Source organism: Saimiri boliviensis, chromosome 1 (assembly GCF_048565385.1).
Source record: "Saimiri boliviensis isolate mSaiBol1 chromosome 1, mSaiBol1.pri, whole genome shotgun sequence".
Lineage (NCBI taxonomy): Eukaryota > Metazoa > Chordata > Mammalia > Primates > Cebidae > Saimiri > Saimiri boliviensis.
Genome location: NC_133449.1, coordinates 52,115,931 through 52,143,074, shown reverse-complemented (window position 1 = coordinate 52,143,074; position 27,144 = coordinate 52,115,931). Strand labels below are relative to the sequence as shown.

Here is a 27,144-nt window from a genome sequence, read left to right as displayed (position 1 = left end):
TATTTGCCCAAGCGGGAGTGCAGTGGCGTGATTGCATCTCAATGCAGCCTCGACCTCCTGGGTTCAAGCGATCCTCCGACTTCAGCCTTCCGATTAGTGTAGCTGGGACTACGGGAGCGAACCACCATGTCTGGCTTCAATAAGAATTTTTTAAATAGAAATTTTGTAGAAGCCTCTATAGGCAGTTTCACAGCTGCGAAGGGCAGAACCTGGCGATGACATTCAATACGGGTTGAGGGGACCACTCCTTTGTTCTTTTCCTCTTCCTTGACTCCGCCTCCTTGCTTTCTCTACGTTCCCTTTTCCCTTGTGCTTTTAAACCCAAAGCGGCCGCCGTAGACGAGGCTGGCAAGATGGCTGCCTGTGCTTTTGCTGGTGTGATGAGAACGGCTTCAGGTTAGTGTAAAGTGACTTGCTCCTTGCATGCCTTCACGGAATGGGGAACTGGTGCGGGCTGGAATGGACGTTTAGATTGGAGGTTAACAAGTAAAAAGGGTCGTTATTTAAGATAAGAGGGTTGCGCCCACTTTTCTCTGAGGCCGTATGACCGGCAGCCAGGGTCCCCGACTCGCACTCGGGCGGGCCTGTGTGTCCCGCATTTTACGCTTCCTTGCCAGCTTTTTCTTTTTTTTTTTTTTCTTTTTTTTTTTTTTGAGACGGAGTTTCGCTCTTGTTACCCAGGCTGGAGTGCAATGGCGCGATCTCGGCTCACCGCAACCTCCGCCTCCTGGGTTCAGGCAATTCTCCTGCCTCAGCCTCCTGAGTAGCTGGGATTACAGGCACGTGCCACCATGCCCAGCTAATTTTTTGCACTTTTTAGTAGAGACGGGGTTTCATCATGTTGACCAGGATGGTCTCGATCTCTCGACCTCGTTATCCACCCGCCTCGACCTCCCAAAGTGCTGGGATTACAGGCTTGAGCCACCGCGCCCGGCCCAGCTTTTTCTTCCCTAGAAAACCAGCCAGAGAAATTAGGGCGAAGGGAGCGGGGGAGACCAAAAAGGCGCTCCTAGCTTTCTGATTTAGAGACTAGGACCTGCTGCCATTCACGACCTTTGACCTTGAGAATTAATTTCTCCTAAATTCAGATTCCACACCTGTAAAATGGGGGTAATACCACCTATCTGGGGATTAAATGAGATCATGCACGTAAAGCGTCTTGGGAAGTGCCTGACACATAGTAAGCTTGAAGGCTAATTTTTAACTACAGCCCCCGGCACAAAGGCTGGCATGAGGACTTCTTGATTGAGAGAGAGCAGAAGTAAAGACCACTAAGTAAAGTTGCCGTCACTGCCGTTTAGAACTTGTTGCAAAAAGTTAAAGAGTAAATACCATAGGATGCTCAGTAAGTTACTTTCACACAAAATAAGTTAGGATAAAATTTTGTGGAAGAATATACGAGTTTAGTAAAGAAAATGCAACGATGTAAATTTTCCCGTTAGAGAAAAGCTTTTTTTACGTGGAGTATTTTTTGTGTTCGCTAAATATAATACATATAAAGATAGCTGTATATAGTGTGCATGAATGGTTTAACAAATCTAACGTAAACATCTGTTTTAACATTCAGGTCAAAACACTGCACCACCAGAATGCTCCTCTCCACTGTGTATCAAAATTCTCTGCTTCCCCCAAATAGAAGCACTGTTCTCATTTTAGTAGTTACCATTAGGTTGCCTGTTTTTCCTGTAGTAGTTTTAGCATCTATATGTGCATCTCTCAAAAACATAGTTTGCCTGGTTTTGAACTTCACATGAATTGATTCATACAGTAAACTCTTCTCTTCAGTGTCTTTTACATTGTGACATTCATTCTTTTTTTTTTTTTTTTTTTTTTTGAGACAGAGTTTCGCTCTTGTTACCCAGGCTGGAGTGCAATGGCGCGATCTCGGCTCACTGCAACCTCTGCCTCCTGGGTTCAGGCAATTCTCTCCTGCCTCAGCCTCCTGAGTAGCTGGGATTACAGGCACGTGCCACCATGCCCAGCTAATTTTTTGTATTTTTAGTAGAGACGGGGTTTCACCATGTTGACCAGGATGGTCTCGATCTCTTGACGTCGTGATCCACCCGCCTCGGCCTCCCAAAGTGCTGGGATTACAGGCTTAAGCCACCGCGCCCGGCGACATTCATTCATTTTGCATAAATATAATGCTTTCTCATTGCTATGTAATATCATATGACTGTTCCACAATTCTCCATCTCCAGTTTGGGGCAGTTAGGTACAAAGCTGATTTGATCTTGTCCTGGTGCATGAGTGTAATTGTTTCTGAGGGATTGTATGTGTGTGTAAAACTGGCTGTGGAATTGTTGGGTCAGAGAATATGTATATATTCAGCATTGCCTGGTATTGCCACACTGTTCCACATCCTCACCAACACCTGTTATTGTCAGACCTACAAATTTTTGTTCATCTGGTGGCTTCGTAATGATATCTCATTGAGATTTAAATAAGCATTTCTCTGATTAGTGACAAGCTGCAGTGTGTTTACACATGTATATTGGCCTTTTGAATTTCTTTTATGAAATATCCACAAATATTTTGCCCATTTTCCTGTTGGGTTGTCTTATTTAGGTTTTTGTTTTTGTTTTTTTAATGTGTATCCTTTATCTTCTCCCACTCCGGCTGGTCTTTTTTACATTATTTTGGAGTGTGTTAATGAAAAGTTGTTGAAATCTGCTTGAATTTATAGTTCTTGTATTTTTTAAATAGATGATGTGGGTAGTTATCAACTTACTATTTAGATTCTATTGTAAACATTTTAAAGAATGATGTGACAGCTTATTTTTAAATGTCAGTAATTTTAAAATGTGGGAAATTATAGCTTTTTAAACAACTTTAACTATTTGATATTTTAGATATTAATAATTTGTGAAAGGGTAGTTTTTCAAAATTCTTTTAGGAAACATGAGATCAAAAATCTGTCACGCTCTACTCCACTCCCACCCAGTGTAGTTGATGTCCCCCATTCGGTCCTTTGATTCATGCCACACATGGCTATTTGTAATTCTCCAAATGTGCATCGTCACCTTTGTAAGTCCTGTTCCCTCTCTCTCTTCTTACTCTTTCAAAACTCTGGGTTTGTGTTACCTCTTTTGTGAAAACATCTGTGTACTCTGTACAAGAGTATGTTTAGAGTAGACTAGTTTGTATGAAAATACCCAGACAGGGACAGAGAACTGAAGGAAATTAGTTACTTTCCTTGATGTACTGTACTTTTGTTAACAAAGCTAGGCTGTTAGGTTTCCATTACAGGCTTAATCACATGATTGGTCCACCAGAAGGTGCAGTAGATAGAGCCTCCCGCCATCTTTTCCCAGGAATTGCTCTCAACTAAGTTCCCCATTCCTGTTGTTCCAGTAACCATTTTTTCTAACTTCAGTGTATTTTTTCCTGATTTTATTTTGCTAGTTTTGATCTGCTTTTTCTTCCCCGCCCCTCCCAAGATGGCGTTTCGCTGTTTTTGCCCAGGCTGGAGTGCAATGGCGTGATCTCCGCTCACTGTAACCTCTGCCTCTGGGGTTCAAGTGATTCTCCTGCCTCAGCCTCCTGAGTAGCTGGGATTACAGGTGCCTGCCACCACAGCTGGCTAGTTTTTTGTATTTTTAGTAGAGACAGGTTTTCACCATGTTGGCCAGGCTGGTCCTGAACTCCTAACGTCAGGTGATCCACCCTCCTTGACCTCCCAAACTGCTGGGATTACAGGTGTGAGCCACCACACCGAGCTTGTTTTTCTTTCTTACTAAAATCACTTGGAGTTCTGATACTCTGTCTCTTCACAAATACATTAACAAGACATCATTCCCAGCTTGTTCTTTATGAAAATTGATAAGTATACCTTATGCAGCCTCAGGATCTTCATAAAATTGAGAACAAAAGAATTTGAGTTTTAAAAAAATTTTTAACTGAGTCATAACAAAATCCGATGACCTATGAAAATTGGAACATTTTTTCTTTCTTTTTTAAATTTATTTATACCCTTGGTGCTAAACCAGAAAATTGGAACATTTTCTTATCTGCAGCCCTCCAATACACTTCATCTTCCAAAGATTACCTCCTGCCTTGTTACATCTGCACATCTTTTCAGTTCTTTGAGGTTTAACTTATTTATGCCCGGAGACTTTAATTCCTGCAGTGGGTAGAGAATTTGATTTCCAGAGACTCTATGTAAGGGCTCTCATCAGTTTTCTGCTCCACTGTTTATACTATTTTCAGTTGCAAATTGTTACCTCTTTTTTGGGGGTGGGGGGGAGACAGAAACTCATTCTGTCACCCAGGCTGGAGTGCAGTGGCATGATCTCAGCTCACTGCAACCTCCACCTCCTGGGTTCAAGTGATTCTCCTACCTCAGCCTCTGAGTAGCTGCAACTACGGGCACGTGCCACTCTGCCCAGCTAATATTTTTGTATTTTTAGTAGAGACGGGGTTTCACCATGTTGGCCAAGCTGGTCCCGAACTCCTGAACTCAGGTGATCCAACTGCCTTGGCCTCCCACAGTATTGGGATTACAGGTGTGAGCCACCTCACCCCGCCATGTTATCACTGATGGAGAAAAATAAAATAGAGTTTTAAGTGTGTTCATCAGCCGGCCACCTGTTAATATACAGGTTAGGCATCTCTAATCTGAAACTTTTTGAGTACCAACGTGACACCACAAGTGGGAAATTCTTTACCTGACCTCATGTGATGGGTAGCAGCCCAAACTTTGTTTCATGTACAGAATTATTTAGCCGGGCACGGTGGCATGTGCCTGTAGTCCCAGCTACTCAAGAGGCTGAGGTGGGAGGATCACTTGAGCCCAGGAGTTCTGGGCTGTAGTGCGCTATGCCAATCGGGTGTCTGCACTAAGTTCAGCATCAATATGGTGACCCGGGAGCGGCGGACCACCAGGTTGTCTAATGAGGGGTGAACCAGCCCAGGTTGGAAACGGAGCAGGTCAAAACTCCCGTGCTTATCAGTAGTGGGATCACATCTGTGAATAGCCACTGCACTCCAGCCTGGGCAACATAGTGAGACCCTATCTTTTAAAAATAAAAATAAATAACAAAAAGGAAAAAAAAATTATTTAAAATATTGTATAAAATTAACTTCAGCTTATATGTATAAGATGTATATGAAACAAACGGATTTCATGTAAGATAACTCCTTTATGCAAAATTGAAAAAAAATCCAAAATACTTCTGGTCACAAGCATTTCAGATAATATTCAACCTGTATCATCTTTGCTAAGTATTCCTCTTCTTTATTATCTGCTGTTAGTATTCATTATATGTTTTCTCTGTGCTAAATATTTTCCAAGCACTTTACATGCTTCATCTCATTCAAGTCTCATTACCTCTTCATAATTAACTTTATTTAAATTTGAGGAAACTGGGGCACAGAGAGGTTAAGTAACTTGCCCATAGTTACACAGCAAGGAAGTCTGTGAGCCGAAACCATCTGATTCAAACCCTAGCACTTCTACACCACACGGCCCCTCATCTTTTACAGGAAATCATTGCAGTGGAAAATACCAGAGTAGTTCTAAGTCCCAGCTGAGCATCAGACTCAGATGTACTACTAACCAGCCTTATTGAGGTAGAATTTACATGCCATAAAATTACCCATTTTATGTGTACAGTTTTATGATTTTTTATTAATTTAACAAGTGGTAGAACCATCCCCACATTTTCTTTTTTAGTTTTGTATTAGTGTGTGTTTTTTACATTTCTTTTTTTTTTTTTTTTTGAGACAGAGTTTCGCTCTTGTTACCCAGGCTGGAGTGCAATGGCGCGATCTCGGCTCACCGCAACCTCCGCCTCCTGGGTTCAGGCAATTCTCCTGCCTCAGCCTCCTGAGTAGCTGGGATTACAGGCACGCACCACCATGCCCAGCTAATTTTTTGTATTTTTAGTAGAGACGGGGTTTCACCAGGTTGACCAGGATGGTCTCGATCTCTCGACCTCGTGATCCACCCGCCTCAGCCTCCCAAAGTGCTGGGATTACAGGCTTGAGCCACCGCGCCCGGCTAGTGTGTGTTTTTTAATACTTTAAGTTGTGAGGACATTTTCATCATCCTGTGGAACTTCTATAACACGTACAGTTTTGAGTCCCATACTAGACTTTAGTCAGAATTTATGGGTGGAGTCAGAGCTCCATGAGTGATTCTAATTTGCAGCCATGAACTATTAGTCTGGCCATAGTGAGAAGGACTGGTAAGAGGACTGCATCCAGACCACACATCTAGCTCTCTGAAATCTGCCTTCTCACCTGCTCCATCTCACTGCCCACTCCTCCCCAGGCATCTCTGATAGTCAGGCGAGCAGTCTCAGCCTCTGAGGCAGGTCTGGTCCTTAACCTGTACATGTACAGCTGGCCCTGGGAACAACACAGCAGGTGGGGTGTCAACTCCCATGCAGTTGAAATCCAAGTATAACTTCTGGCTCCTCCAAAGCTTAATTACTAATAGCCTACTGTTGGCCAGAAGCCTTAACAATAATAAAAACCATTGGTTAACATATATTCTCAGGCCGAGCACAGTGGCTCACACCTTTAATCCCAGCACTTTGGGAGGGCAAGGCAGGTGGATTGCTTGAGCCCAGGAGTTCAAGATTGGGCCGGGCAACATGGCAAAATTCTGTCTCTAGTAAAATTAATCAGGCATGGTGGTACGTCCTGTAGTCCCAGCTACTCGGGAGGCTGAGGTAGGAGGATTGATTGAGCCCAGAAGGTCAAGGCTGCAGTGAGCTATGATCATACCACTGCACTCTAGCCTGGGCAACAAAGCGAGACCCTGCTTCAAAAAAAGAATTTTAAAAATACATATTTTGCATGTTATGTGTATTATATACTCTATTACAATAAAGCAAGCTAGAGAAAAGAAGGTCATAAGGAAGAGAAATTGATTACTGTTCATTAAGTGGAAGTGGATCATAAAGGTCTTCATCATCTTTACATTAAGTAGGCTGAGGAGGAGTTGGTTTTGCTGTGTCTGGGACTGCAGAGAAAGAAGAGGTGGAGGAGGTAGAAGGAGAGGCTGGACAGGCAGGCACACGATGTAAATTTTTTTGAAAAAAATCTGTGTGTAAGTGGCCCTCTGCAGTTCAAACCCATGTTTTCCAAGGGTCGCCTGTATTAGTTTCAGTCCCTGTGCTTTTGCTTATGTTGTTCATCCTGCCTGAAATGTGTTCCTCCTCTTCTAAGAGCGTGTTCACTTTCTAGAGGAGAACCCAAGTGCCTCTTCTCTTTTCTTCAAGATTCTTTCCCTTGCCACTCTTGTCTCTTCAAGAAGGGTCCAAGCTCTTGTATCCCTGACCTGCCATTGTACTGTGTGTGAGAGTTCTGTCTCACCAGAATATAAGATCTGAGAGGTGGGAACAAACATTACACACATCTTTTTTCCTAGTACTGGACATAGCAAACATCTGACTGAATTGTGATGATGGTTGCACAGCTCTCTAAATTTTCTAAAAATTGTTGAATTGTATATATAAAATGGGTAAGTATATTATGGTTATACCTTAGTAAGGTGCTAAAAGCTTCACAGGTGAATCTGATGCTCAGAGCACATTAATTATATATGATAGTTGGTGGCATTGATAAATCTCCTAATTTTTTTTTTTTTTGAGACAGAGTTTCGCTCTTGTTGCCCAGGCTGGAGTGCAATGGCACATTCTCAGCTCACCGCAACCTCCGCCTCCTGGGTTCAAGCAATTCTCCTGTCTCAGCCTCCCAAGTAGCTGGGATTACAGGCATGTGCCACCACATCCGGCTAATTTTTTGCATTTTTAGTAGAGACGGGGTTTCACCATGTTGGCCAAGATGGTCTCGATCTCTTGATCTCGTGATCCACCCGCCTCGGCCTCCCAAAGTGTTGGGATTACAGGCTTGAGCCACCGCGCCCATCCCTCAAATCTCCTAATTTTTAATATCTGGATGCATATTTTAGAGTATTATTAAGTATATATGCTTCTGTCTTTATAGGAATCCTACGGCACCTGAATATTTTGACATCTTCAACCTACCGAAACTGTGTCAAGAATGCCTCTCTTATTTCTGCATTGTCCACTGGACGTTTTGGTCATATTCAGACACCAGTTGTTTCCTCCACTTCCAGACTTACCACATCTGAGAGAAACCTGACATGTGGGCATACTTCAGTGACCCTTAATAGGTAGAGTATATTTCCTTTTTTTTTTTTTTTTTTTGAGATGGAGTCTCACTCTGTCACCCAGGCTGGAGTGCCGTGGCATGATCTCGGCTCACTGCAACCTCCACTTCCTGGGTTTAAGCGATTCTTCTGCCTCAGCCTCCTGAGTAGCTAGGACTATAGGTGAGCGCCACTGCATACGACTAATTTTTGTATTTTTTGTAGAGATGGGGTTTCACCATATTGGCCAGGCTGGTCTCAAACTCCTGACCTCGGGATCTGGCTGCCTCAGTCTCCCAGAGTTCTGGGATTACAGGCATGAGCTACCATGCCCAGCTGGCAGGGTATGTTTCAGTAAATGTGATGCTTAGGCAAACTTTCCGAGATATTTATGCCTGCAAAGGTATCCTAGAAATAGGTGATATTCTTTGCCTACCTGCAGTTAGTTATGCAGACTTCTACTTGATTCAGTGGGAGACTCTAACTAACATCCATGTATCTAGGTGCCTGCAGCAGGAAAGTGCCAAACACAGCACGCTTCTGATGCTGTATGTATGCTTTCCTGCATGGACGCTGTCATCCAAAGTGGAGGGTGAACAAGATGCTCAGCTTATAAGGCTGGGTTGCGTGTGTTGGTCATTCAGTCAGCAAATATTCAGTTAAACACCCCTGGGTGCCTAGCATTGTACTTGGCAAAAAGGACATAAGAATAAGCAAGTTGAAGTCCTCAAGGAGTTTGCAATCTGGTGGGAAGATGGGTAAGAAATTAAAGTATGATAATAGAGTGAATTCTTTCACAGGGACTGAGGGGGTGGGTTTTAGAACACTTGTAAGTTGGTGATGGTTGCTATTCTTATTCATGATTAGTCTCGTGGATCATTTGAAGTAACATTGTATATGAAAAGTTAGCTCCATTCCATTGGAGTAGCTTCACTCATTTCTTATTAGAGATATGAATTTTAATCCTTTATATCAGTCTGATTACAAGCTAAAAATTTTTAAATATATTTTAGAGTGGCCCCCTTGCTTCCAAGTGTCCTGAAGCTGCCAGTCAGATCTCTAACGTACTTCAGTACACGAAAAGGCAAGAGAAAGACTGTGAAAGCTGTCATCTACAGGTTTCTTCGACTTCATTGTGGCCTTTGGGTGAGGAGAAAGGTGAGTCTTCACACTGTTACTTAGTTGAAAAAGGAGTGTGAGCAGATTAAAATGAAGCAGAATTCAGCTGGACATGGTGGCTCACTCCTGTAATCCTAGCGCTTGGGGAGGCCAAGGCGGGCAGAACACTTGAGGTCAGGAGTTCAAGACCAGCCTGGCCAAAATGGTGAAACCCCAGCTGTACTAAAAAGACAAAAATTAGCTGGGCTTTGTGGCAGGTGCCTGTAATCCCAGCTACTTGGGAGGCTGAGGCAGGAGAATCACTTGAACCTGGGAGGCAGAGGTTGTAGTGAGCCAATATTACACCACTGTACTCCAGCCTGGGCAACAGAGCAAGACTGTCTGAGAAAAAAAAAAAAAGAAAGAAGGAAAAAGAAAGCAGCAGTTCCCTTTTATTACTTGGAAATTAAATAATTCTTTAAAGATCAAAATCTGGTTCCCTGTAAAAATAAAATAGTTGGCAGAACTTTCTTGCTGTTTAAAGGGTTGAGAGGATTCTCCCATCTTATAGTCTTAAATTTGTAAATAAATGGGTTGATTGGAACTCTCGGCTCATTTCTCTATTGAAACACTGTGGTGGATGGTTTTCTACACCAGTCAAAAGAAGCTCATATAATCCATAAGTAGCTGAAGTAAAGTTCTGATGGTTCTGAGTTCTGTGAATTTGGGACCATCGGACACATTTCTTACCTTTTGTGTGTTGTGTTTTCTTTTTTTGAGACAGAGTATCACTCCATCGCCCAGGCTGGAGTGCAGTGGTAGGATCTTAGCTCACTGCAACCTCTGCCTCCTGGATTTAAGCAATTCTTTTGCCTCAGCCTCCCAAGTAGCTGGGATTACAGGTGTGTGCCACCGTGCCAGGCTAATTTTTGTATTTTTGGTAGAGAATGGGTTTCACCATGTTGGCCAGGCTGGTCTTGAACTCCTGACCTTAAGTGATCCACCTGCCTCAGCCTCCCAGAGTTCTAGTATTGTAGGCATGAGCCAAGGCACCTAGCCACCCCCACCCACCCACTTTGTTTTTATACCAATTATTTCCAGGTCCTCATCTAGCCCTCAGTAAAATAAAATGGGTGGATTTCCTTGCCTTCCTTTCTATTTCCCTCTTAACTTGGCTCTGGAGTCCTCATGTTACTGTAAAGGACCTGATCATACTCTCCAATCATAATCCTAGTTTCATTTCAGGGCTCCCAAAAGTATACCATGTATAGAATGCCCTGCTTCAAAATCTAATTTTCAGAGGAAAACAAAAAAATCGGGGTAGATTAATTTATACTAGTGTGTAAAACAAAGTATTTTCCATGTCATGATTTTATCCAGTAGTCCTTGATATTTATTGTTTATTTCCTTCTTCTTTTTTTTTTTTTTTTTTTTTTTTGAAGTGGAGTTTTGCTTCTGTTGCCCAGGCTGCAGTGCAGTGGCACGATTTCGGCTCACTGCAACCTCCACCTCCTGAGTTCAAGCGATTCTCCTGCCTCAGCCTCTTGAGTAGCTGGGATTACAGGCATGCACCACCATGCCCAGCTAATTTTTTTGTATCTTTCGTAGAGATAGGTTTCTCCATGTTGGTCAGGCTGGTCTGGAACTCCCAACCTCAGGTGATCTGCCTGTCTCAGTCTCCCCTAGTGCTGGGATTGCAGGTGTCAGCCACCGTGCCTGGCCCCTCCTCCATTTTTGAATCGAGATTGTCTAAAAAATTTCAAGCATTTTCATAGTGGTTCCATTCCATAAATAATCTTTAAAGGATCCTGGTGGTAATGAGCAGGACAGGAAATTAGGTATTTGTACGTCAGAGATCCATAGTAACCTCGTTTGGCCTGCAAACTAAAAAACTTACTGCACAAAGGTAGAGATTTGGCTTTGAATCTTTGCATTTAAAATTGTGAGCAATGAGTAGCAAAAATCTAACTTCCAGCATTTTAAAGCCAGAACTCTTAAATAACCTTTTCTTATTTCTCATCACTGTTCTTACAGAAGTTGATGGTCACAGTGATGATACTAAGACATGTCAGAAACCCATGGCGTGTTCTCAGCAAACAGCCATGGCTTTGTTCAGTGGGTATTGTGCCATAAAGAGCCCTTGGCTTGAAAGGACCCAAGGGCTTGCTGTGTGGTTTTAGCCAAATGTTAAGCTGGGTGGCACCTAAGATCCCTTGTGGTTTAAACAGGCTATGATTATAGTGTTGGTTCTGTTTTTTGTTTTTTGAGATGAAGTTTTGCTCTTGTTGCCCAGGCTGGAGTACAGTGGTGTGATCTCAGCTCCCCACAATCTCCGCCTCCCAGGTTCAAGTCTCCCAAGTAGCTGGGATTACAGTCATGCACCACCATGCCTGCCTAATTTTGTATTTTTAGTAGAGATGGGGTTTCTTCTTGTTGGTCAGGCTGGTATCCAACTCTAGACCTCAGGTGATCTGCCTGCCTTGACCTAGTTTTTATATTCAATCTAATTTTCCTTGTCTTTTTTTTTTTTTTTTTTTTTTTTTGAGACGGAGTTTCGCTCTTGTTACCCAGGCTGGAGTGCAATGGCGCGATCTCGGCTCACCGCAACCTCCGCCTCCTGGGTTCAGGCAATTCTCCTGCCTCAGCCTCCCGAGTAGCTGGGATTACAGGCACGTGCCACCATGCCCAGCTAATTTTTTTGTATCTTTAGTAGAGACGGGGTTTCACCATGTTGACCAGGATGGTCTCGATCTCTTGACCTCATGATCCACCCGCCTCGACCTCCCAAAGTGCTGGGATTACAGGCTTGAGCCACCGCGCCCGGCCTAATTTTCCTTGTCTTTAAAAATAAATTCTTCAAAATGAATAATACATGTATGGGTGTATATGAAAGTTCTGGGATAAACATATGGATTAACCATTCTTTCACTACTCATAATGATAGTCTTACCATATTCATAATTCCTTAGAAAAGTACTTCCTTTTAGTCCCTTGTGTGTGAAATTTAGTTCCTTGTGTGTGAAAAGTATAAATGAAGTCATATTTGAGAACTATGTGTCTCAGCTCTTGTTATACTCAGCCTCCTTAATAAACATTAATGTTGTTACCCTAGCTAGCACTCCATTCTGCTCTACATTAGGAAAGACAGTAGTTAAGAACTCTTATTAGCCTGGGCAAGATGGTGAGACTTTATCTCTATAAAAATTTAAAAAATTAGCTTGGTATGGTGGTACACACTTGTAGTCCCAGCTATATAAGAGGCTGAGGCAGGAGGATCACTTGAACCCAGGAGGTAGGCTGCAGTGACTGTGATCATGCCACTGTACTCCAGCCTGAGTAACAGAGTGAGACCCTGTCTCAAAACAAGACAAAAAAAGAACTTTTATTTGCTCTCAGAATTCTGTCTGCTCCCTCTCTAATCAATGGTTTCTTTTTTAAAATACGTAAAATGAGAATAATAGTATGTTGTTAAAGATTGCTGAAGAGATAGTAAGATCATGCCTATAAAGTTAGTGATTATAATTCTGTTACCTCGTACTTTCCCAGCCACATTTAGTTTTATTTTCTTTGAGTTTAATTTAAATAGTATTTTTTTTTTTGAGACGGAGTTTCGCTCTTGTTACCCAGGCTGGAGTGCAATGGCGCAATCTCGGCTCACTGCAACCTCCGCCTCCTGGGTTCAGGCAATTCTCCTGCCTCAGCCTCCTGAGTAGCTGGGATTACAGGCATGTGCCACCATGCCCAGCTACTTTTTTTTTGTATCTTTAGTAGAGACGGTGTTTCACCATTTTGACCAGGATGGTCTCAATCTCTTGACCTCGTGATCCACCCGCCTCGGCCTCCCAAAGTGCTGGGATTACAGGCTTGAGCCACCGTGCCCGGCCAACATTTTAAAAATATATATTATGTATTACTATTTCTTTTTCAAACTACACATGCTTTCTCCATCCACCTCCTATTGAGAATCACATCTTTCCAAAAAATATTCCAGCCCCTATGAAGTCTGGTTTTTGTTCTTACTGGGTCTATAAACCTTGAGTTGTGAAGATACCTGTTGTCTTCTACATAATATGATGTTTTACATTTCTTTCTAATATCTGATAGGCTGGTTATAAGAAAAAACTGTGGAAAAAGGAACCTGTAAGAAAAAAGCGACTGAGGGAATTTGTATTCTGCAATAAAACCCAGAGTAAACTCTTAGATAAAATGACAACGTCCTTCTGGAAGAGGCGAAACTGGTATGTCAATGATCCTTATCAGAAGTATCATGATCGAACAAATCTGAAAGTATAGATCAGAAGTTTCACTTGTTTCTCAGTTATTGAATTGTATCTTTGTGTACATGATATCTTTGCAAAAATGAATAAGCATAAAACTTTATGTAAATTGTACCACTGAATATGTAAAGATACAGTGACAACATTAAACATGTACAAGATCTAAAACTTAATGGATCAGACTTTGCCAGACTTGGTTAGGGAAACATAAGTTTAGAATTGTGCATTATTTTTAACAAATGGTATTGGCTTAACTAGTTGTTTCAATTAGACTTACTTAGTTGCAAGGAATCTCAAGTGGGACAAACAAAAGACTCAAAAGCTGCAAGTTAGCTCAAACAGTGTGACATTATTTTAAGGATATGGGCCTGGGAATTCAGGAGCCACCTCACTAACCCCATCTCCCACCCAGAAATCACCCCCCAGCATCAGGAAGAGCAGAAATTGGGTGGTGTTCCTCAGCAGGAGAAGGTGGATGTTTAGGCTTGGGCTCTGCCACATATTTGACTTGATTCTTTTTACATTGTTAACTCCATTCTCCCTGTACTCACCAACTTCTCTAATTTATAGCTTTTGCATACTTACAGTTTCTGTTTCCTTGTAATAACTTTAACTTGCACCTTTGAGGTTCTTTTCTACATCATGACTTTCAGCTCCTGTCTCCAGTCTCTAATTGCCAGGGGAATTTAACTGGGCTAGACTACCTTTTTATACTAGGTCTGGTCAGGTCATTGTCTAGAGTAGGGATTGGCTGCTATTCTTAAGTCAGGAGCCCACCCTAGCCCACAGTGTCTTAGCAGGTTTGCATGCAGCAAAAAAGTTATGTGAGCAGTTTCACTTGGAGGTTCACATGGGGTGACAGCACACTTAATGTCTAACATACCAGGTTCATTGTATACATAACACTTCTCATTTATTGTAACAACATTTTTTCTTTCTTTCTTTCTTTCTTTCTTGAGACACAGTCTCACTGTGTTGCCCAGGCTGGAGTGCAGTGGTGCAATCTTAGCCCACTGCAACCTCCACCTCTTGGAGTGATTCTTCTGCCTCAGCCTCCCAAGTAGCTGAGACTACAGGCCCGCGCCACCACACCCAGCTAATTTTTGTATTTTTAGTAGAGACTGGGTTTCACCATGTTGGCCAGGATGGTCTCGATCTCCTGACCTCATGATCCGTCCGCCTCAACCTCCCAAAGTGCTGGGATTATAGGCATGAGCCACCATGCCCAGCTGTAACATTTTTTCATAGAGAGGAGAGTAAATAGCCTTTCAGCATGCCTGTTCATGAAACAGAAGAGGCTAAACAAGAGAAGACAAGGGCTTTTTATGCAAATTTGAAAGCTATGTATTTATTTTTTTTAGAGACAGGAGTCTTGCTCTGTTGCCCCGGCTGGAGTGCAGTAGTGCAATCATAGCTCAGTGAAGCCTCTCACTCCTGGGCTCAAATGGTCCTCCTGCCTCAGCTTCCCGAATAAGGATATGTATTTCTTAGAAATTAGTCTATCCACTTGAGATTTCATGTTTTCACTTGTAAGGACAAACTTTTCCCACAATTTTCAATTTTTTTTTTTTTTTTTTTTTTTTGAGACAGAGTCTCACTCTGTTGCCCAGACTGGAGAGCAGTGGTGCGATCTTGGCTCACTGCAACCTCCACCTCCTGGATTCAAGCAATTCTCCTGCCTCAGCCTCCCAAGTAGCTGAGACTACAGGTGCCCATCACCACGCCCAGCTAATTTTTTGTATTTTAGTAGAGATAGGGTTTCACCATGTTCTGCAGGCTGGTGGCAAACTCCTGAGCTCAGGCAGTCTGCCCGCCTCAGCCTCCCAAAGTGTTGAGATTACAGGCGTGAGCCACCACGCCTGGCCAGTTTTTCAACAATCATTGTAGAAACTAGTGGTTCCGGGAAAGAGTAATCTCAGTTGTTTTAGAAACGATGAAAAGGTTTAGCATTGTTTACTTGAAGCAGCTGGGAAGCAGCACTGACTGAGTAAAATTCAATTGAGTGGTTATAGTCTAGGGCAGTGGTTCTCAGCTCTCCCATCAGAGTCATCTGGGAAGCATTTTCAAACAGCAGAGCACTTTGAAAACCATTATTAAATAGAATTATGCATGAATTACTGTTTCACATCCTTTAATATAGTAGTTGGTGATAATAAGATCAAATTCCTCAGTTGTTAGTAAAATTTTTTTTTTTTTGAGACGGAGTTTCGCCCTTGTTACCCAGGCTGGAGTGCAATGACACGATCTTGGCTCACCACAACCTCCGCCTCCTGGGTTCAGGCGATTCTCCTGCCTCAGCCTCCTGAGTAGCTGGGATTACAGGCACGTGCCACCATGCCCAGCTAGTTTTTTGTATTTTTAGTAGAGATGGGGTTTCACCATGTTGACCAGGATGGTCTCGATCTCTTGACCTCATGATCCACCCGCCTCGGCCTCCCAAAGTGCTGGGATTACAGGCTTGAGCCACCACGCCCGGCCCCTGTTGTCAGTAAAATTAAAGTAAAAGATAACTGAATTGAAGTTCTGCAGCCTGTCAGGCCAGGATTATTAGAGGTATTCCTTGAAACCAGTATGTGTTCATTAACAGAAGAAGGGATAACAATAGAATTATCTAAAGTGTGTGTCTATTTATGGGATCAATAAATAAAGAACAGACATTTGATTTGAGCTGAGGTAAGAGCCTAAAACAGGGAATGGCATTCTGTTTTGATGGATTTTCATTTCTTTGCACTTCTGAGATGGCAAAGCCAACCACTTACAAGACTTACGCATCTTTCTCACCTGCCTGGCTCCTGCCTGCTGATGTACCTCTGGGTAGTGGGATGGAAATGGTACCTGCAGAAGTTTGGGAGAAGGACAGTTTTGCACAGTCTCCATGACTTCTTTAATGCAAATATGGACGACAAGGGTCTCTGTTACAGGGGCCTCAGAGCACCTTTGTTTCTCCTCTAGACCAGGGACAGGAGGAATAGAGATAAAGACTGGCAACCAGAGCCTCAGCATCCAAACATGGACTGAAGTGGGAGGGCTGACAGGAATTTCTTACATACAATTTTAGTTTTGTGGGTAGGAGGGATTATCATCACACTGATTTACAATCTGACAATAAAATGTCTTTCATTAAAGAGTTTACCTAAATGATGTTCAACTATATATATAACTTATAAAATATTAATAGATGTATAATTTGTTTATTCAGGTATATATATAATTTATTGAATACCTACTATGTCCCAGCATATCTACAAAACTGGATACATACATATCTATCTAATTGCTAATCCACATTTCTAGCCTTACAAAGGACATAATGATTAGTTAAGCCCTAATTTAGATTTGAGGAAACTGAAGCTAAGAGAGGGTTAAATAAGTTACCCAAAGTACAGCTAGTAAGACCCAGAATCTGTCTCACTCCTGGGGATCCTGTGTATTTCCCTGAGTCTTCTAACAACACATGAAAATTCATATCTAAATCAACAAGTGACTGTAATATGGTACTATAAATACTAAACACTTCTTCATAACGCTGTACCAGTTCAGCTTTTAAATGTTATTACTTTGCTTTCCTGTCTTTTGCCAACTCTTAACCTGGTTAATCTCAGTTCTGTCGACATTGGACCAGGCTCAGTAAATAAACAAGTGAATGGATTTCCAGCCTTTTTTCCCCCCATCTCTTCCTGCTTTTAGTCCTGTGAATCTGCTTCTTACCACTGCTTTATTTTACAGTCCTTTTGTCAAACATAGAATACAGGACTATAAAAGCAAAGAAATTGGGTCTGTGTTTAATTTTGATGTTTCAGATTTTGAGCTTTCAAGTCTTTGTGGACACCCAATGAAGTGTGAGTCTTCCTGTTCAGATTTGAAAGGTAAAGGCTGCAGCAGGTTTAAGGGCATCCCTTCCACCCACAGTGGCCCTGTACCACCCTGTTGTCATTTGCACAGGTACTTCCCCATTTGCAAATGAAGAAATGCTCAGAGAAGGCCGGGCGTGGTGGCTCACACCTGTAATTCTAGCACTTTGGGAGGCCATGGTGGGTGGATCAGATCACAAGGTCAAGAGATCGAGACCACCCTGGTCAACATGGTGAAACCCCGTCTCTACTAAAAATACAAAAAATCAGCTGGGCATGGTGGTGCGTGCCTGTATTCCCAGCTACTCAGGAGGCTGAGGCAGGAGAATTGCCTGAACCCAGGAGGCAGAAGTTGTGGTGAGCCAAGATTGCGCCATTGCACTCCAGCCTGGGTAACGAGTGAAACTCCATCTCAAAAAAAAAAGAAAAAGAAAAAGAAAAAGAAATGCTCAGAGAAGAAAAACGATGGGCCAAAGGTCTGTTTGCACAATTTAAACCCTGCCAGTGGACTATTCTATTTTCACAGCTACCTAGTTTTTGCTGATGATTTTTTAAAATGTAAAACAGTTATACTTTCAGGTTTGTAGTTGTGTGAAGAACTGGTTTTCAAAACACATCATCTGATTTTCTTTCCCTCTCAACATCCTGTGCAACAGGCATAGGGCCAAGTCAGCAGGCCAGTCGGTGGCTGAACACTCGGCTTCTAATCCTTGTTACCTCCCATATTTGAAAAAAAGTATTTCCTTTTCCTTATAAGCCCAACCTTAAAAAGATGTTTTTTTTAAAAGAAAAATGTTAAGACTTTATTCAAGATGTGTATCAGGCATTATAACAAAACAGCAGAACTTAAACCTTTGGAATACTGTAATTTTACATCCCTTTGATGCACAGTCCGGTATACTCTTTTATTACAGATCGTTCTATAGGGACTACAGAAATGAACTAGAGGAAATGTGCACAGTCACAATCCAGAATATCAGTTCTGGGAGTGTACGCTGTTAGAGGATGAAGCACATCCTTTGCCATTTCAAATACTGTGCCAGGTGGAGGACTAGGAAGGGTCAAAGATGGTCGTGGTTGACAAGCACTCTTATCACAAACACATGGACAGCTTATCACGGAGAACATACATTTCAAAGGCCAGCAGAGTGAGCAAGCTATTCACACAGCCAGGAGGGATTATGACTAAACTCCAGTTCATAAGCACAAGTCCACATCTCACCTCCTCAGAACAGGTGCTCAATGGCAATTAACTAAAAGTTATGACATGAACATTACAGACTTTTCAGCTAGTATTTTGTAAACAGCCTGTGTCTGTAAGTCAGCAAATTAAAAACATTCATTTATATCAAGACACCACCACACCACTACATGTACACTTAACAGGCTTTCACATTTTATGTCAGTCCATACACAAATGTACAGCTTGTCAGATACGTAAACACATTTTGCCAGAATTATGACAGCTGCTCTCAGTTGTACAGTGAGTGTCTTTAAGAGAGAAACTGACTCCCTAGTCAACACTTGAAGGAAAACTAGTTACATTTACATTAAGACAGCAGTTTGGATACCTTTGTATTTTTCAATTTTGAATGAGAAGTAATACAGCATGTCTGAGAATAGAGTGCTTCAAACTTTTTTGGCATAGTTAAGTGCAAATTTGATAACCTGTACTTGTCACAACTTTCCATTGTAAAGTGGTGAAAATATAGCTTGTTCACAATAGGATTTTAAACTGCTGCTAAAGGCAATTTACTATTTGGCAAAAAAAAAAAAAAATTGCTAAGAAGCTGTGTAAGCTTTTTTTTTTTGCAATTGTTTCTGAGAATTCTGGGTACTTCAAACTAACAGGGAAATACATTTTAAAGACTTATTATTCTGTCTGGAACTGCTTATTGAGCACGAAGAAAACATTTTCTGTCTTCCTTAACAGATTTAGGTATTGGTGGGTGTGGGGCACAGAAGATGAGCAAACAGCCTCTACTTATCCTCCTAGCCACAAATTTGCTTTTAGATGTATTTTCCTATACCCTTTTGCAGATTACAAAATCACCTTCAGAGGAACTATGGGTAGACTGGATTCCAATATGCATCTCTGGCAACAGTCAGCTTCAAATCAAACCCTTTCTGGGTGGCTAAGATCCAGCTAATGTGTCATCAGCAAAGGCCTCTAATGTGTGTTTGCGTAGCTCAGTAATGGAACAGTTTTTAATTGGGCCTGTTTATAGTTGGTTGACAGTTCTATATGGTATATAACACTAATTCTCTAATCTGTCTTCTTGGCATATCTACGAACAAATACAATCCAAATACTATGACTAACTGGGTTGTGACCACTGCATGCATTACACTGAAAGAAAACAACTCTAAGCACAAATATACTATTCTTACATTTCAGCTCAGCTCTCAGCGGGGAGAGCAGCTACCTGGGACCACAATGCCATTTAAACCAGATTCTTTTCAAATAAAATTCGCAACCTAAGTGGAAAGTCACATCAGAGAGTGCTTTATTCCCCTACTAAGCAGTCCAGGCTTGTATAAAATGTCTGATAAGGCCTAGAGTGCCCCATGAGTGTGAGTCTGCTGTTTCCATTCTGCACAGGCCAGGAAGGGAACGGAAGGTGTGAGCCACAGGTGCTCATGGGTCTGACCAGCACGTGTAACTCAAAGATCTCAACCTCTAAAACCATTCTAGAGCCCACCATTTTGACTGTTACACATGTGTTTCAGATGTATGTTATGGCTTATCTGAAACAGCACAGTTCTCAGGTTTTTGTGTGTGTGTGTGTTTGCTAAGCTAAACAAGGTTCACCAGAGTTTGCTAAAACAAGGTGCTCGGAGTGTAAACTCCTCTGGGGAAATCAGCAGCAGCACTGGTCACGATAGAGGAGAAATCATCCTTTGTCAAGCACAGAATTTCTCCTTCCAACAGCTCTACATGTTCTCATCCTCAAGAAGTTGGGCCAAGGGCAAGCAAGCTACCTGCCTATCCCTGGAAAAGATTCAGAAGGTCCTAATCCAGACTCCAGGGAGGAGATGAGCTTCCTGCGACTCTTCTCTTATCCTAGGATGTTCCCCTGACCTCTCATCACATTCTACTGTGTTGTGACATATTGTTTCTCTTCATTCATAACTCATCTGGTCTTTTGACTAAACAACTATCTAAAGAATATAGATCGCATTCCTGCAGGGAAAGGGATGTCTTACTGGAGCTGTGTTTGGAAACTTTATAAGCACATCTGATTTGTTTTCTAGAATCAAATTTTTTTTTTATATCTCTGTTTTTGCAGTTTTCTTACATATGAGAACCTCTGGCAGCCCTTGCAAGTCCATCATATTAAGCCAAAAGCCATAAATATGTACATCATAGTTCGAAGTATTAGTACCAAGAACAAAGAAGGTTTAAAAAAATGTTTTGTTTGCATTTACAGGACTAAAAACTAAGTATGCAACAGATAGATTACAAATGTACATCTCAGCAGCATAGGGGTGATTCTCTTATCTTTCTAAAAAAACACCGCTGTCTATGACAATCAAATTGCGGAAAATTATCAACCTTAGAAGACTTAAAGGTCACCACCCCTGCCCCTACTACCTTTCCCTTTAGCCTCTCCCCAGGAAAATAAAGAAAAGGGGGAAAAAATCCTTAAAAGTGGAAGGGGAGAGAGAAAAGGCCATGTTTGTGAGGCTGCACACACAAAGCACATCCAGCTTGCGGATTTTTGTTATTAGTGAATAGCTCTTTAAGGCAGAGAAGAAACATTCTGTGGATCCGGTGCAGTTGGCTCATCTCACTCACGTGGTTTCGGTGGCCGAGGATGAGGTACTTTTCTTCCTGAAGCGAGATCGAAGAATTCTAGGCGGTGCCTGGTAGAGAAATCGAAAGGTGTCCCTCAGTTTGGTGTAAATGTGGGATCTTTTGAGGTCAGCACCTGGAAGGCATTGTGTTGAGACTTCCAGCTCCTTTGGCCAAATGCAGCTGGCTGGGGCTGGGGTCTACCTGAATCTCATAACAGGAAGCAATCATCAGAGTCCCATCCCCCGTATCCCATGAAACTGACCATTCTGAGAGGCTGATGCCTCCCTCTTAAATTATGCTCCTCGATCTCCCAAGGGAATGGTTGTGCAGAATGACACATCTTTCTTGTTTCCGCCTGAGGAGCAAAATGATCTTAAATGATTCAGCAGAAAGAGACACCTCCCCATCACTTCCTTTGCTTTTGTTATTTCCTTTGGGAACCAGCCTAACGTTTTTTTTTGCTACATGCCTCAAATTCCCATCACTAAATTTCTAGTTCCCTTTCTGTATGTGAAACCTTCTAATATACAGCATACCACACCACAAAGGCAAACACCACCTTGAAGTACAGGTTGAATGTCCCTTATCCAGAAATGCTTGGGGTCAGAAGTGTTTGGGAATTTAGATTTTTTGTTTTTCAGATTTTGGAATGTTTGCTTATACATACCAATTGCACACCCTAATCTGAAAATCTGAAACTCAAAAGTGTTCCTATGAGCATTTCCTTTGAGCATGACCTTTGTACATCTCATTTGTGCTCTTAAGAGTTTCCGGTTTTCTGATCAGGGATACTAACCTTATATAAGGGCTCCACCTCATCTCTCCTACAAATGACTCTCAAGGGACCCCTCCTTCCATGGGATACACAAATCACGGAGGAGTTCCTATTTCAGTGAAAACGAAGTGAACATTTTCTGGCACAGCACTGGAAAGGGTTCACACAGCTGGCCCAACCTACCCTCAGCACCCGTGTCTGTCCACGTATCTGTAAACACGGAGAACTTCTTTCTCTACACTGTGCCCATTCACACCTCTATTCCTTCTGACTGGAAGCCCTTTCCTCTCTCCTCTGTCTTGCATATTTCTAGGCCTCCTGAGGACCCAGTTCAAAAGTCACTTCTGCAAAAGTTTCCCAGAGCCCCTCCCACCACTAACCAGCCACACACAACTAGGCATCGTTGCTGCCTTTGTTCTCATCATGTTTTGTGTATGTCCCACAGCAGAGGACTTTGCACCCAGTGAGGAGGGAGTTGGAGGGGGGGGGCTGCTTACTCCCCACCAGACTGGGGACTTCCCGAGGGCAGGCCCATGTCACATTTGCCACCATTTCCTGGTGAGTGGCTCAGTGCTGGGCAAACACATAGAAGGGAGGCAGTGAATGAGCCAGAGAACAAGACTCAGGCCTCTCATGGAATCTTCATGGTACAGTCTTACCACCTGGAAGTGCTTACCAGCTGCCTCTAGACAGAGACTGAAAAAGGAAACAATGGAACCCACCTTTCCAGTAATGTGCCTCTTGGTGGGCTGGTGAACAGTAAACAGTAAAGCAGCTTGTGCAGCTTCAATAAACAAAAGTAAAACAGCACAAACCCGTGGTCCCTAGAATTCTTCAGGTTGGACTCCTGTCCCCATCATGAGGCTGCCCAGGCCAAACTGCCCAGGCTGGACTCCTCCAGCAGTGTCCAAGCCCAGAACATCTTTTCCTAAAACCTCTACGTTTAAAAGGGATCCATGTGTAACTCATCTTGGAAAGGAACCTGATGAACCTCACATGGAGGTGGTGATAATTACCATCCTAACAAATAAGAATGCTAGGCCGCTGTGTTTGTGGAGGGGACTATTTCGAGGCGTCTCCCTATATAAGTCTCACAAGAGTCTGTACAGGGACATCCTATTTGCTTCAGATGGCCTCTTAGGCTGCGATACTCCGTGGATGAGGAATAGGAGAAGAGACCTCAGGAAGACCGGGGTCCCTGCACCTGCGCTCATAACCGGTGACTCTCTACCCACCTCACAATGCAAGGCCAGAAGGCTCCAGCCTCAGCCCTCCTGCTGCCAGAATTCCATCCACATCCCACAGCTGACAATAGCATATATGTCAAGTGTTTTGGTTTTGCTAATTCTAAAGGGCTGTACCTGTTTAGTAACATTTCAGGAATAGCTACTTTGTACCAGGCACTATGTCTTGGAGATACAGTGATGAACAAGCCTTATTCTTATTTATAAAAACTTTTCAAATAACACATTCTGAGTTTTTTCCCCAAAAATACCCATTTGGGTTGCTTTTCACTTGTATATCAACTTAGATCAGTACTTGTTAATATCTGGAAGAAACAAAATAAAACAATAAAGACCTAGATACTTTACTACTCTCCTATTACTTTTTCTTTTCTTTTTTTTTTTTTTTTTGAGACGGAGTTTCACTGTTGTTACCCAGGCTGGAGTGCAATGGCGCGATCTCGGCTCACCGCAACCTCCGCCTCCTGGGTTCAAGCAATTCTCCTGCCTCAGCCTCCTGAGTAGCTGGGATTACAGGCACGCGCCACCATGCCCAGTTAATTTTTTTAGTATTTTTAGTAGAGACAGGGTTTCACCATGTTGACCAGGATGGTCTCGATCTCTTGACCTCGTGATCCACCCGCCTCGGCCTCCCAAAGTGCTGGGATTACAGGCTTGAGCCACAGTGCCCAGCCCTCTTTTTTTTTTTTTTTTTTGAGGTGGAGTCTCACTCTGTCATCCAGGCTGGAGTGCAGTGACGCAATCTTACTGCAACCTCCGCCTCCCAGGTTCAAGCTGTTCTCCTGCCTCAGTCTCCTGAGTAGCTGGAATTACAGGTACGTGCCACCACACATGGCTAATTTTTGTATTTTTAGTAGAGATGGGGTTTCACCATGTTGGCCAGGCTGGTCTTGAACCCCTGACCTTAGGCCATTCACCCACCTCAGTCTCCCAAAGTGCTGGGATTACAGGCGTGAGCCAGTATACCCGGCTCACACTCCCATTTCTAAATGAAATTAATAGGATTTCCTCTCCTTGGCAAGTAACTGGATGCTATCCAGTGGCTGGTTCTGCTTGTTTGATGGAAAGAGATCTTTCCATCCCAGGCATTGAGGAGACGTTGGTGCCAGGAGATGCTGCTCCTGGGACTCCCAGTCTCCAGGGCACAGCCCTTGGACAAACACCCTCCAACCCGCAGCCCCAGACACTTTGTACCTCCAGGAGCAAGTCCGTCCTTCGAGGTGCTTTATACTTGTACATGAAATCCAGCAGGTCTTCCTCCTCCTCGTCAGAAAACGCCAATGGGTTTTGGACCTGGTGGGGCTCCCATGCCTTCACACCACCCTCATTCACATCTCCCTCAACCACTTAATGTCCATTTACAATCTACATAGAGGAGACAAAGTATAGCGAGGAGGCGTCAGTGCAGGGAACATGGAAGGGCAAGGTTAGGCACACAGCACACCAAGCCAGGCCTGTGAGGACAGCTGAGGCCCCTGGATCTGAAGAAGCACTGATGTTTGGGGGGCTTCCTTGCAGAGTCTAGGATTGTGAAAGTCCAGTTGTATGAATCTCCAGGCACTGTGCACAGAAACAACCACAGGCTCAGAATCTACTGAAAAGCTACCAAGGGGGCACCACTTCCCTGGGTGAAGAAAGGCTGCCTTAATTGAGACACATCAATCCCTGCATCTCAGTCCTGTGATCCCACACCAGATGAATGCTCGGGGAAAGAATCTCCTCTAGAGAGGACGACAGCAATGATTTGGGGTGCAGCGGGAGAGCAGTTTCTATATTATACATACAGGCCATGTTGACAGTGTATTCTACTTGCATATTCAGCTCCAAGCATTCTGTAAGAGACAGGATGTAAAATGCCAGGAAGCCTTAAGGGATAACCTTAAGCAAAGCTATGCAGGTTTTTTGTTTTTTTCAAAGTCCCAGTCTTAGAGAAGCAGAGAAACCTAATGGAAGGAGAATCTGATAGAAGCCTCTGCCAAAAAAATGACAGCAAGAGTCCTGTTTTAGCCTGCCTTGAATACATCTGCAGGAAGAGCTTTAGAATGAATTCATCTCATTGAATGCACAATATTTTAAAAATGTTAAATGCTAATACATATTCCACGTCATCTGGCTTGGTGGTTCTATCTTAGTTGAGATGTAAAATATCTTCTGCTCCTACCCAGCTTATTTGGGATCACACACACATACCTTTCTATGCTTCATCTATTGTTTTTACCTAGAATCACAGAATGCAGAACTAGGGGGTTCTCAAGCCATCTAGTCCAATTACCATGAGGCCTCCAGGAAACCAGAGCTCTTCCTGGGACACCATGCTCCTAAGAGCATATTCAGCACTGAATGTGCTCTCTCTCCATCAATAATGGACTTGCTAGACTATACCACCACCAGGCGTGGAGTAAAACAGACAAGTAAACCCTAATCTAGGGCAGCTTTACCAGTTACCACCGCTGTGTTCCTCAACAGCCAGCAGGAGGCAGCACAACACCCAAAGCTGAATTGTAAGCTGGGGTGTGATTGGTTCAGACTGGGCCTTAGTAAGTAGTCCTGAGATCATTAATGTTCCTTTGATTTTTTTTTTTTTTAAATTTCTACTCTGCACTTCCCCAGCTTATTTACTCTGGCTTTAGTTTGTCCTCTGGTCCCTTCCTCTGTCCTAATCAGCTGTATCCTATTAAACACAAAGACCTGCAACTCCAGGGAGCCCCCTCTGAATACTCTGGCCCTCCGTGGCCTCCCCACTCTGAGACCCGACAGTGCTTGGAGGCTGTGCCACACAGTTTGTGCTGGGTCCTCACGTCCGTCTCATTGCTTCAGCCAACAGAAGGCATCTTGAGGTTGGGGGCCATGGCTGATCCTTCCTCAGTCCCTCTGAGCACCTGACCTAGGGCTGGGCACACACTCAGTGGCCACTCATCAGCTAAACTAAATAGAATCCTGAAATCATCTCAGAGAACTCAACTCTCGTCCCAAGTCAGAGCTTGACACCTATTCACTAAACCAGGAAATTCCTTCTGGACACAGATACCTCCTGCCTGGCAGGAAGGAAAAAAGACCAAAAGCCCTCAGACCAAGGCAGAAACTATAGAAGCAGCCTGCCAGCCCCACCCCAGCAGCAATCCTCGTGACATGGAAGTGGGGAGGATGCTGGTTCGAGTCTGTGCCTCTGCCCATGCTGTACCATTCTCATCTGGGTCCAAGGCTTTCCCTGTACTGATGGCTGTGGGCATCAAAAGGTGGCCCAAGGTCACCGTGAGATCCTCAGGCATCTAACAACTCAGCCCGGTCATCCAGTCTGGATTCACTGAGGCTAAGCAATGAACTCAGACATTACCAAAATCACCATCATCACTGTAATCTCAGGACTGAAACCAAAATGGCTTTGAGCATGTTCTCCACTGCAAGGACTATAGGGTAGAAAAGAAATGACCCTCCAGCCCAGTAGGAGTGATGGTTCAAGGACAACTCAGATATCCAAGCAGGAATAGAAACAAGTGCTCAGCTCAGCAGAGGCTGGGAGCAAAAGAGGCCAGTGTGGACAGTGAGGGGGCCAGACGTAGCCTCGGGGGAAGCTACAGAGATAACCTCCTAAAAAAGGAAGACCTCTCCTAGTCACTGTGTCTGCTGAGCATTTCTGCCAAGAATGTTGTCTGTAATATTTGCCTTACTCTCAGAACCAGAGAGAATAAAATAATTCTAAACAAGACAAGCTTCCAAGTCTCTGGTTGGCTGTTGCACTGTGGACATGAATCTCTTAACTAATTGTATTTCCCTCTTTGCACTGCTTTCAAGGAAGCCAGGTGTCTTGACAGTCAACACCTTGATGGCATGCATTGAAAATATTCTTCTCCCCCTGATTCCATCTTACTTGCCCACTCCCTTTTCCCCTTGCTTCATTTTTCTTACTTTGATTTGCTACTTTAGATATATTTCCACAAGCAGACCTAACTCCTTTTTAGATCAGGAAGGAGTATAAAT

The 27,144-nt window shown here is 43.1% G+C and overlaps 2 protein-coding genes across 7 annotated transcripts in view; one reads left to right on the top strand and one right to left on the bottom strand.

Annotated features, from left to right (window-relative positions):
- The first annotated feature begins 286 nt into the window (after positions 1–286).
- MRPL35 (mitochondrial ribosomal protein L35) lies at positions 287–26,061 on the top strand. 2 transcript variants are annotated; one of them, XM_010330382.3, is made up of 5 exons: positions 287–396; positions 7,957–8,146; positions 9,136–9,280; positions 13,325–13,458; positions 20,281–26,061. In XM_010330382.3, the coding sequence occupies exons 1-5, from the start codon at positions 354–356 to the stop codon at positions 20,363–20,365; spliced, it is 597 nt and encodes a 198-aa protein (XP_010328684.2). In that variant the 5' UTR covers positions 287–353; the 3' UTR covers positions 20,366–26,061. The 2 variants fall into 2 exon arrangements, with proteins under 2 accessions (XP_010328684.2, XP_074253392.1); XM_074397291.1 differs by lacking the exon at positions 20,281–26,061 and adding an exon at positions 17,440–19,221.
- The window catches only part of REEP1 (receptor accessory protein 1), a 123,070-nt gene continuing 114,153 nt past the window's right edge, over positions 18,228–27,144 (bottom strand). For 2 of the 5 annotated variants that reach the window (XM_074397275.1, XM_039476247.2), the window contains exon 7: positions 18,228–21,215. In XM_074397275.1, the coding sequence (XP_074253376.1) occupies positions 21,205–21,215 (11 nt within the window). In that variant the 3' untranslated portion in view covers positions 18,228–21,204. Of the gene's footprint in view, positions 21,216–21,409; positions 21,503–24,360; positions 24,513–27,144 lie in introns of those variants that run through there. The other 3 variants (XM_039476236.2, XM_039476243.2, XM_074397272.1) reach the window with 3 other exon arrangements.

Excerpts from the sequence above, each read along its gene's own strand:
- MRPL35 (XM_010330382.3), top strand. The coding sequence starts at position 354 with ATGGCTGCCTGTGCTTTTGCTGGTGTGATGAGAACGGCTTCAG. Across the intron at positions 397-7,956 it reads TGTGATGAGAACGGCTTCAG|GAATCCTACGGCACCTGAAT; the intron begins GTTAGTGTAAAG and ends CTGTCTTTATAG. Across the intron at positions 9,281-13,324 it reads GCCTTTGGGTGAGGAGAAAG|GCTGGTTATAAGAAAAAACT; the intron begins GTGAGTCTTCAC and ends AATATCTGATAG.